Here is an 11,922-nt window from a genome sequence, read left to right as displayed (position 1 = left end):
TTTCAGTGCGTCACAGGTCTTTGCTGTGAAGAAAAAAAATCCTGTGCTTTTATTTTGATGGGTATTTTGTAAGCATTAGAGTGCCGTCTAGTCACAGGTTCACGCCAAAAGCAAAGTGAATTTTCACCTTGCTTTACATTCCTGATCCAAAGTGAGGTCCTTGGACAGGGATGCTATATGTGTACAGATTTTGAAGCTCTGAGGCAAAATTTGTAATTTTTGATAATGGGCTATAAAAAAAACTGAATTGAATTGTAAATTAAAGTTATAACCGGCTCTCTGAGGTGCAACGATGATGCTGATGTGGCCCACGGTGAAAATTAGTTTGACACCTGTGCTCTACAGCATACGAGGCAATGTAATGCAGTAAAGTGCTTCCAACTTTGAGTCAAACCTTTGGGTAGGACCCTCTCTTCTTTCAGCATCTTTTCAGCCAACTAATGCACACACTGAGATTCATAAAGATGTGGCTTATTACAAGTTTGGTGAGAAAGAACTTGGCAGGCTGGCACAGAGCCCGGACTCCTATCGCATCCAGCACTTTGGGATGAAGTGGAACGCTAACCATCGCCCCAACTTCGGCGGGATCTCACGAATGCTCTTGTGGCGAAGGAGAATTCACGGCCCAATCATCTCCTGCAACGTTTCACCTTGATTTGTCTGTTGTGCCTTAATTACTTTCTGACTTGGCTAATTGACCTCACAGCTCTGACTGATATAAAACTCTTTCATTTTCCAATCATTAATGGTTGCCAGCAAAGAAACACGATCATACCACCACATCTCTGCACGAGTCACCTGTTGATTTTCATCATTACTATCAAAAAGGTACCCTGCCAGAGGACATGTCCTCCCTCACTGCCAGAGATCCTGAGACATTTCCCCTGTCTTTGTTCCAAGATCTGAACTTAGACGCAAAGGTTATTGAACCATTGCAGTTTGAGGTCTTTAACTTTTGAATGACTTGCCTCAGGGGATCAGGGCAGCTTCTTTAATCTTTAATAGAGTTGGACTTTTTTTTAATTAGGTCATATGGGGATTTATGGAAAAGAAAAGAAAAAAGAAAATAATACTTTTATATGCTGTTTTTAAAAAATCTGCTTGTAAGGCATTTTCATAACATGTCAATAAAATAAAAAAAATTTAAACAGTTTGTTATTGATATTATATCATAGTTGTATGCTGTGATCGGCAGTCTTTAGTAGACTTCACTCCACTAAGAAGAAGAATAATAAGACTGATGGCTGGTTCATAAATTATGGGCCATGTGACGGATGCTAAAAGTAGGTAAACTACCAACCAGTCAGGAGTAAAACTCATGTCTTTTAACGGCAATGAATGCATGTCAAGGAGACGTGAGGTTATAATGTGAGAGCATATCAACTCCATCAGCCTACTTCCTTTATGACAGATCGTAAATGTGTTGTTTCCTTTGGCTAATGCATCTTGTATATAGGAAGTCATGAGATTTACACCCCTGGAAGAAGAAGCACGACACAAACAAACTGCATATGATAATGTGCCCGGGTTGCACATGAAAAGGCCATGCTGAGTTGTTAGGGTTTAACGAAAGTCTGGACAACATGGAGTACCAATCCATCGTGGAGACGTAGAGATGGTAACCGGTGAAGTGATAACTTTCACATACAACTGGCACATGTGAGAAGTTCCATTGTGTCAAGTGTTTGCAATATAATAGCATAAATATGTAGTCATCACTAGAGGTTCAGGAGATCATACACCAATGACAACAAATAATTACTTTTTTATTTCCTAAGACAGAGCCCTTCATATTGTTTAGTATTCAAAAATCCCCTGGTGCTGAACCGAAGAAGATGTCCGGAGTCGAATAGTTCTAATAAAATGTATTTAATAAAAAGTATTATCAATAGTTGATAATAACTAACAACTGTTCAGATACAGAGTATACATTCTCGGCCGAGGACTTTTAAGGCTTCACAATCCACAGCCCACTCCTAGCTAATCCAATTGCAGTTAACTGTCTCTTGCTCCACCTAAAGAAGTGTCTCGGCATCATCCGAAAGTTCATTTCGTATCTCCCGGGCGTCCCGGCCCCAGGGGAGATATCCAATTCTCATTGGATACATTGTCCATGTAACACCTTTTCCTAATTCGCTCATTGGCCGAGTCGTCTGGCTGTTGGTAGATTTGCATATCCACATGATGTCCTCACTCCGGCCACCATTTGCCCTCTGGCATGCGGCGCATTGCATGAATGGGGTCTCTTCCAGGGGCTCCCCAGGTGTCCTCTCTCCATGTCGGGGAAAGGGGATCCCTTGCGGCCAGTGATCTGTTTCTTGGCACACAAAGAGATTCATCTTTACCAGTGTGTTACAGTAATGCATTAAACAACTAGAATGGGCACTCGGTAGAGCGCATACCTTCACATATCACAAGATTGGGCATTGAATTATGAACATTTTGGCATTAGTTGCATGCCAATTGGATAAAAATTGACCGTGCTATGGTAAAAAGAATATTTTGACCTTTCCATGACCTTTGACCCGATTGATCCCAAAATCTAATCAAATGGTCCCCGGATAATAACCAAACATCCCACCAAATTTCATGCGATTCAAGAAGATATTGACCTTTTCATGACCTTGACCTTTGACTCGATCGATCCCAAAATCTAATCAAATGGTCCCCGGATAATAACCAATCATCCCACCAAATTCCATGCGATTCAAGAAGATTTTGACCTTTTTCATGACATTGACCTTTGACCTTTGACCCGATCGATCCCAAAATCTAATCAAATGGTCCCGGGATAATAACCAATCATCCCACCAAATTTCATGCGATTCGGTTGAATACTTTTTTAGTTAGGCGAATAACACGCATACAAATAAATACACGCCGATCAAAACATAACCTTCCGCATTTTCAATTCGAAGGTAATAATACACAGACATTACCAAACAATATTGTAAATTATTAAACAATAACACACATTCTAGAACATGTATGAAGTTATGGTATATTAGTAAATCCTAATTTACATATTGCTTTAGTAATTTGTCTAATTCAACAAATAATAATTTAGCCATTATAACCATATTTCTGCTAGCGCTAGCTACGAGCTACGAGCGTGACAGTCTGTTAGCACATGTGTTGGTGTTCAATCGATCCCGGCTGTATACCCGGTGTTACCGGGAATATAATTATGGAGGAATAAAGACCGTGGGGCATCACTTTGTTTCAGTGGAACTCTCGCTCTCAGAAGCAACACTTTATTTGTCATGTGTCATCTTCAGTACCTCTGATTGGTTGTTCTCTTTGCCCATCAAAACAGTGACAGGGTTAACCCTATAAGGTCTGCACATGACAATACATATATATATACATATATATATATATATATATATAAATCATATAATGGAGAACATATAGTGTGTATGTTAACAGTCTGATATCCGTTTTTTGTCAGTGTGGCCATTATAATGGCTTTTACAGGGAATATGGCCAAAGAAGTTTTTTATGTCCTCATTGTGCGTTTTTTTTGTTTAAGTATTGGTTCAGGCACCGGTATCGTTTTAAAAGTACCGGTTTAGCAACGGTATCGGAAAGAAAAAAAAACGTTAACCATCCCTACTCCTCGGCAAGCCGGCTAGTCTTGCCAGCTGGAGATTATGGTTTCAAGTTAGCCGTTTATCCCTCTGGACGAAGGACAAACTAACACCTGAAACACAGTATCCTAAAGTCTATTGACCTCCAGTTTCTGACTGGTTAATGATTCTTTTCTTTTTTTTGGTTTCCACTTGTTGAGTTGTGTTTTTTAAGTGTCAATCATTATAATGTTTCCAGTCAAAGTCTTAAATAAGAAGCTTTTATTGTAAAGCAGCAGTCACAGGAATTGCAGAACAATTACTTTTATTTTGAGCTTTTTATTCCACAATCATATATTTATTACAGATTTCTTTCACTTATGAGCCAACTCACCGGATTTCACAAAACAAAACAAAAATGGCCAAAGTAACCATTAATCAATAAAACCCATCTTTTAAACCAAGTATAAAATGCTGTTGACATCTTTTCTACTTTGTTGATCAACTTTTCATGTCCAGTATTACAATGACACAAACTTTATTCTGGAGACACTATAAACATAAAATAATTATGACTCTTTATGGCTGAGCTTTATGACACAATATGACAATATGCTTCTGCAGCTGCCCATCAGATAGAACACATTGTATCTGTGCATTCCTTCAGTTAGAAGATGAAGTGTTGAAGATAAGATGTAGACCACACAGGGTTGAGTCTAAATATTTCCCCTTGAAGGACGTGTTAGAAGTGATTAGTTTACTCCAACAGGAGTGATGATCAGAGGTGCAGAGTTTCTACCATCAAGATAAAGACCAGGACCGAAGAATGGGAGGAGTTTCTTTTTGAAGGAGCAGCCAGTAAAGGAGTAGATAAGAACTGCAGCTTCCACGTCATAGAAGGAGACCAGACCCTCCTCATAGTCCACAAACACCCCCACCTTCTGAGGCCGAGACTTCAGGGAGAGAAGAACTACAGAGTCAGCAAAAGCTTTGTACTCATTTCCATTGCTCATATATATAGTCCAGTAACCGTTCTGAGGACTCACTGTGATGTTTACCTTCCTGTTGACCGACTCTCTGGCCACTCCTAAAACCCATTCAGACTTTCGTTTCACTTGAACCTCGTAATAAAGTTTTTCTGAAGAGAAACTCTGTGTTCCTAAAACACAGGGACCTTGAGAGAACCTCTGTGGATTGTCGGGGAGACCTGGCTGCTGTACCTTAGCACGACGCACTTGTTTCCCGTCATCAGACAGGATGAGGTCATGATTAACTGTTTCAGGATCAAGAGTCACATCCACTGCAAACTTCTGGACTCTCTTCATCTCAACTTCAACCAGCGTCTTTATCTTTTTACTGATAGTCTCCTCCAGCTGAGACACAGCTCTCACCACAGTCCCCTCATATGATGCTGGAGGAACACTGACCTGAGACCAGTCCTTGGTGGGTGGTGGATGGTGGATGTTGAGGGACTGGACACTCTGGAGGAGGTGGAGGTGGTCTTCAGAGAGGGAGAGCTTCTCCACCTCAGTGCTCCTCTTCATCAGATCAGAGATCTCCTGTTCCATCTCTCTGATGGCGTCTTCAGCCTGTTTCTTTGTGGTTCTCTGCTTCTCTTCTATCGTAGTGATGAGCTCGTTCAGTTTTCTCTCCACAGACTCCTTCAGACCAGTGAAGACCTGAACACCTTCTGCTTTCTCTCGGTCTGCATCTTCCTCACTGAGCTTCACGTTGTGTTGGACCTCCTGAATCTTCAGTCGTCTCTTCTGGATCATCTCGTGAATTCCAGCCTCCGTCTTCACCAGCTCGACCTTCTTTCCTTCATATTCTTCCTTCAGAGGAACAACATTGTGCATCTTGTGGTCTAACACAGTGCAGAGCATGCAGACACACGTCTGGTCGGTCCTACAGAACAGCTCCAGAGGTTTATCGTGCTTCAGACACATCCTGTCTTCCAGGTTCTCCACAGGGTCCATCAGCTGATGTCTCTTCAGGCCTGACATTGTCAGATGAGGCTCCAGGTGAGTCTCACAGTAGGAGGCCAGACACACCAGGCAGGACTTCAGGGCCTTTAGTTTGGTTCCAGTGCAGACGTCACAGGGAACTCCTCCTGGTTTGGCCTCTTGTTGCTCTGAGCTGCTGCTGCTGGCTTTCTGCTGAGTCGACTGTCTGAACTGAGAAACCATCTCAGACATGAAGGTGTTGACCCTCAGATCTGGTCTGGTGGTGAAAACCTCTTGGCACATGGGGCACTGGCACCTGTCACTCACATTCCAGTGTTCAGTGATGCACTTTTTGCAGAAGTTGTGTCCACATGGTGTTGTGACTGGATCAGTGAACACATCCAGACAGACGGAGCACAGGAACTGATCTTCAGACAGCAGAAGGGTTGAAGAAGCCATATCTACACACATTGTGGAAGAAAAGAAGAACATTTAATTCAAAGTAGAGCGTGATTTAATTTTTTATATGTTCACCCTTCTACCAAACCACTTTGTCGACAACTTTACAAAAGGAAAAGAAGACATACGCTCCTCATTTACTAATCCATCTTCGATAACTAGAATTACATTAACTTAATCTTTGAGTGAGCTATCTTTAATTAAATCTCCTTCTATCGCTACGATAACAACTTTCTTGACCCTCACCAGTCTGGTCAGTCTGAGCACCTTCACACTGCTAGAGCAGCCTCTCTCTCCTCTGTCCTTATCCTTCTAGACCTTTCTGTTGCATTTGACCCAGTGAAACACCAGATCCTCATGTTCTCCCTTCAGGACCTGGTATCTCAGGCTCTGCTCTCTTCCTCTTCTCATCCTACCTCAACGACCGCACTCACCAGGTAACTTGGAGAGGATATGTGCCTGAACCATGTCCTCTCACTACTGGGGTACCTCAGGGCTCAGTCCTGGGTCCCCTCCTCTTTTCTTTTTACACCAACTCTCTCAGCCCTGGCTTTTCCTACCATAGCTATGCTGATGACACCCAACTGTGGGTGTTTCTCAGTGGATATCCACACACTACCTGAAAATGATTTCTGACTAGACTGAACTACTTCTCCTTCCAGGTAAAGACTCTCCCACCCACAGCCTGACTATTACCTTCAATATCTCTGTGTTGACACCGACCTCGACTGCAGGAACCTCGTGTGACACTCGACAGTCAACTCTCCCTGACTGCCGACATTACACCTACAACACGTTCCTGTAGGTCCATGCTGCATAACATCAGGAGAATCAACCTCTTCTCACTCAGAAGGAGGCACAGGTTCTGGTCCAGGTTCTGATCATCTCATACCTAGACTACTATCTCCCTCCTGGCAGGTCTACCTGCTACACTCAAAAAAACGATTCAAGCCCTTCTTAGAGGTGACACATTTAAATATTGTTTGATACATTTAAATAAATCAATTACAAAACGAAGATATTTATATTGAATGGGTGTAACACAAAATGTATGAATACTTTCATTTATTAGATTTATTTAGGTTACACTCACAAAAACGATTCAAGCCCTTCTTCGAGGTGACACATTTAAATATTGTTTGATACATTTAAATAAATCAATTACAAAAATAGATATTTATATTTAATGGGTGTAACACAAAATGTATGAATACTTTCATTTATTAGATTTATTTAGGTTAGATGGTGTGCATATCAACTCAAAATAAATGTGTTTCATTGAGGACTACCCTTTGCGCATGCGCCAGCTGAAAATGAGTTGTTTACATGAGGTGAACACACTTCCAGGGCTGTACAGTGGTGTAGTGGCTAGCACTGTCGCCTCAAAGCCAGAGGTCTGTGCGTTCAATTCCCAGTCGGGGCGATCCTTCTGTGTGGAATTTGCATATTTTGTTAGTTTATATTTTGAGTTTGACAAACACAAATTAATTTAATTTAATGAATATCGTTATTTTATTTGAGATGTATTTGATACAAATGAGTTGGACTAATTAATTACATTTTATTGCACTGATGTGCTAAATTTGAGTTGGAGTTGCATATAATTATTGGATGGAAAACCTGCCAACAATTTAATTGAGGTCATCCAATGAGTCATTTCTTTGAGTGTAGTGCCAACCAACCTCTGCAGCTCATCCAGAATGCAGCAGCTCGACTGGTAATTAACCTAAATTCACCCACACTCCTCGCCTCCCTTCACTGGTTACCAGTGGCTTCCCGTATCCACTTCAAAACATTGGTACTTGTGAACCGAGTTGCGAACGGATCGGGCCCCGTCTACATCCGGGACTTGGTCAAGCCTCACACCCCAGCACGTTCACAACAACCAATCGACTTGTGATTCGATCACTCCGAGCTAATTACTCGAAAAAGTCTCAACTGGTTGCTGTCTTGGCTCCTCATTGGTGGAACGAGCTCCCCAATTACATCAGGAAAGCAGAGAGCCTCTAAAACCTTCCGACGGAAACTAAAAACACATCTTTTCCGACTATCTTGAATAAAAACAGAATAGCACTTCAGTGGCACTTACTTGTGGTATTTTTGTAGTTTGGCTTTCTTGAAGAAATGATACTTTCTTAATTCTTGTTGTTCTGAGTTTGTACTCTTGGGGAATGCACTAATTGTAAGTCGCTTTGGATGAAAGCGTCTGCTAAATGACATGTGATGTCAAAGTTACTAAAGTCCTCCTGAGACAGTTTAAAGTGAGTTTCTGTGTCGTGGGACTGTGGACAGACAGCCACAGTTATATTGTTAATCATTCATCAGGTATGAAGTGATAAGAGAGGAACTTCCTGCCCGAGTAAAGCTAAAGTGTTGTGTTAATCCTGGTGATCACAGGTGTGAATATGATCAGATGTACTCACCAGTGTTTGGAAGAGACTCTGTTGAGTTGTTGAGAAAAACCTGATGATGTCACTTTGAATCGTCTCTCAGAGAAAAGCAGAGACTCAGCTCGACTGCAGTGTTTCTGACGCTCTGACCAACTTAACTCTCGTTTCTTGAGTGTGACGTAGCAGCTCTCCTCTTCAGTGTGGCTCCGCCTCTTACCTGCAGCTCTGTGGGTGAAAACCTCACCTTCACCTCCCTGTGACTCAGTCGTCTGCCAGTGGCGGCAGGTGGAATTCTTTTTTTTGGGGGGTAGGGCCATCCAATCAATTTCTGCAAACATTCCAGTATGATTCAAAACAAGTATCAAACATGCATTTCTACTTTGTAATTGAATATTTATTCCAACACTGCTGACATCATAAGGACATCTTATTCAGTCGTATCTGCAGCTCTTATGAAAGACCAGCAGGAGGAAATGCAGAAAGATCTTTATTGAGAACTTCACATGATACACAAGTTCAAAGTACACCGACATAAAATGTAGTCGTTAATAAATATATGTTGAAATGCCTGTACCTTTAGGTACATGCTTGGCTGTTGCCCTTCAAAACAAAAGCTCAACATTGAGTATGATTTGAGATCGGCTTTTCTGCTGTTGCCCTTCAAAACAAAAGCTCAACATTGAGTATGAATTAAGATCGGCTTTTCTGCTGTTGCCCTTCAAAACAAAAGCTCAACATTGCGTATGAATTGAGATCGGCTTTTCTGCTGTTGCCCTTCAAAACAAAAGCTCAACATTGAGTATGAACTGAGAGCGGCTGTATCAAGCCTGTTTAACCCGTGTGTTGCCTTCGGGTCATTTTGACCCGATTCAATATTTTTAAAAAAGATTAGTAGTGGAAAGCAGTCTCATTGCAGCCACTAATGCTAACGAGAACCGGTGCCACCCCGACCGAAACGCAACGCACATTTCGGTGCCTGAGCCGATTGAAATAATAATAAAAAAATGGTGGAACTTCTCTGGTGACTCCGCCCTGTCAGCAGGTTGCGATAGCCTAATTATTTAACTTTGAAAGGAGGCATGCACCGTGTTTGACCGCGTGAACCCATGCGGAGCACATCAAAGGTCAGGCTGGGCGCGATGGGGAGACAGTCACCGGTCCCCCTGAAAACGTGGAGACCGATGATGACAAGAGCAGCCTGAACTCAGACAGGCCGTAGTACCGTAACGTTGATTGCAAGTCTTGCATTCATAAAAGTAGGCAAACAAATAATAAATTAGCAATTACAACCATTTTTCTGCTAGCGCTAGCTACGAGCTACGAGCGTGACCGTCTGTTAGCACATGTGTTGGTGTTCAGCGATCCTGGCTGTATACCCGCATTTAGTACTGTGATGTCTTTAGAGGACGGGATCGTGAGGTGAGGCGTGGGTGCACAAATTAAGACGCCAGGCGAAGGTTTTGTTAAATCCAAGTCTTTGTAATTTGGTTCTTTGAAATCAAACAAAAGGCAAAACTTAACTCCACCACCCGTTGGTGTACACAACAAACATAATGTCCCGGACTCTCTCTAGTTCCCCGCCGGCTCATCAGCTTCATCCTTTTCAGCTGGGCGGCTGCCTTCTTCTGCACTGCTGAGTGGGAATTGTAGTCTTTCACCCCGGCTGGTTGTAGTCCCTGCTGCAACCACCGGGAGGGAATGTACCTCCCATTAAGCACTCTTCCTCTGATGACATCACATTTCCCCCTCCACTGGCTTGAGGCCTCCGCAGGACCAGACAAGGCCCACAGGACATCTCGTCGTGAGAGGGCGTCTGCATTCCCGTGGTTCAAGATTCAAGATTCAAGATGTTTTTATTTGTCACATACACACACAGGGTGTGCAGTGAAATGAAAGTGGCAATGCTCAGCAGGAATGTGCAAGGGCAACAAGTACACACTATTTACAAATAAAAAACAACACAATATTTACAGTAAGTGTGTGTGTGTGTGTGTGTGTGCCTAAGAGGGGCAGTTGTGTGGGTCTATGTGGGGGTCCTGGTGAGGTCGGAGTTCACAGTCCTGATGGCCTGAGGAAAGAAACTCCGTCTCAGTCTCTCTGTTCTTGCAGCGTGACTACGGAGGCGCCTGCCTGACCGCAGCAGCTGAAACAGTCTGTTGTTGGGGTGGTGAGGATCCTTCATGATCCTGCCGGCTCTGGTTCTGCACCTCCTGGTGTACAAGTCCTGCAGGGTGGGAGTGTAGTTCCAATAGTGCGCTCAGCCGAACGCACTACTCTCTGCAGAGCCTTCCTGTCCTGAGCGGAGCAGTTGCCAAACCAGGCTGTGATGCTTCCTGTCAGGACGCCTCTACAGCTCCAGAGTAGAAGGACTGAAGGATCCTCTGGGAAACTTTAAATTTCCTCAGCTGCCTGAGGTGGTAGAGGCGCTGCCTTGCCTTTCTCACCAGAGTGTCTGTGTTTGTTGACCATGTCAGATCCTCGGTGATGTGGACTCCCAGGTATTTATACCCGCTCACCCTCTCCACAGTAGTCCCGTTAATCCCCAGTGGTGAGTACGTCCTCTGTTGTTGTACCCTCCTAAAGTCCACAATCAGCTCCTTAGTTTTGGTGACATTCATGATGAGGCTGTTGTCCTGGCACCAGAGTGACAGATCAGCAACATCCTCCAGGTAGGCCTTCTCGTCGTTGTCGGAGATCAGGCCCACCACCACTGTGTCATCCGCAAACTTGATGATGGTGTTGGAGCTGAACCTGGCCACACAGTCATGTGTGTACAGGGAGTACAGTAGGGGGCTGAGGACGCAACCCTGGGGGGATCCTGTGTTCAGGGTGAGGGATTTGGAGGTGTGTCTGCCCACCCTGACCACCTGTGGCCTGGCGGTCAGGAAGTCCAGGATCCAAGCACACAGGGGGGTGTTCAGTCCCAGCTCAATCAGCTTGCCGGCCAGCTTGCCGGCCTGCCCTGTGCACAACACAGAAGTTAAAAGCTTGAAGGCTGAGAAACCATCTTGTTACCCGACTGTTGGTTTCCTTATTTCTTGCCATCCACTGCAAAGGTGCATGGTCCGTGACCAGTGTGAATTTCCTCCCCCTGAGGTAATAGCGCAGGGTTTCGAGGGCCCACTTAACTGCCAGACATTCTTTCTCCAGTGTAGAGTATCTCTTCTCATGGGACAATAGCTTTCTGCTACTGTACAGGATGGGGTGCTCCTCCCCCTGCTGTACCTGGGAGAGTACTGCGCCCAGACCTACTTCTGAGGCATCTGTCTGCACCACAAACTCGCTGTTAAAGTCTGGAACGGCGAGCACGGGGTGGGAACACAAGGCCTTCTTGAGGTTCATGAAGGCCTCCTCTGCCTCCTGGGACCACTTCATCATTCGGGGCTGTTTCTTAGCCGTTAGGTCTGTTAGAGGGGCAATAAGATCAGAAAAATTAGGAACAAAGCGCCTGTAGTAGTTGGCCAGCCCTATAAAAGACATCACTTGTCTTTTTGTTACAGGGCGCGGCCAGTCTTGGATGGCCCTCAATTTGGCCTCTTGAGGTTTGACTAGTCCCCGCCC

General features: G+C 43.9%; 1 protein-coding gene across 3 annotated transcripts; it reads right to left on the bottom strand.

The window, feature by feature from the left end:
• Positions 1–1,873: 1,873 nt before the first annotated feature.
• Positions 1,874–8,509, bottom strand: LOC130205578 (E3 ubiquitin-protein ligase TRIM39-like). Of its 3 annotated transcripts, none has more exons than XM_056433038.1 (3): positions 8,395–8,509; positions 4,997–5,973; positions 1,874–2,317 (listed from the first exon to the last, which is right to left on the bottom strand). In XM_056433038.1, the coding sequence occupies exons 2-3, from the start codon at positions 5,969–5,971 to the stop codon at positions 2,138–2,140; spliced, it is 1,155 nt and encodes a 384-aa protein (XP_056289013.1). In that variant the 5' UTR covers positions 5,972–5,973; positions 8,395–8,509; the 3' UTR covers positions 1,874–2,137. The 3 variants fall into 3 exon arrangements, with proteins under 3 accessions (XP_056289013.1, XP_056289014.1, XP_056289012.1); XM_056433039.1 differs by having other exon boundaries at positions 1,874–2,311; XM_056433037.1 differs by lacking the exon at positions 1,874–2,317 and having other exon boundaries at positions 3,835–5,973.
• Between the last annotated feature and the right edge of the window lie 3,413 nt (positions 8,510–11,922).

The sequence above is a fragment of the Pseudoliparis swirei genome, chromosome 15, assembly GCF_029220125.1.
Source record: "Pseudoliparis swirei isolate HS2019 ecotype Mariana Trench chromosome 15, NWPU_hadal_v1, whole genome shotgun sequence".
NCBI classification, from domain to species: Eukaryota; Metazoa; Chordata; class Actinopteri; order Perciformes; family Liparidae; genus Pseudoliparis; species Pseudoliparis swirei.
Note: the sequence above shows the minus strand (reverse complement) of the source record. Positions and strands in the feature narration are given on the sequence as shown.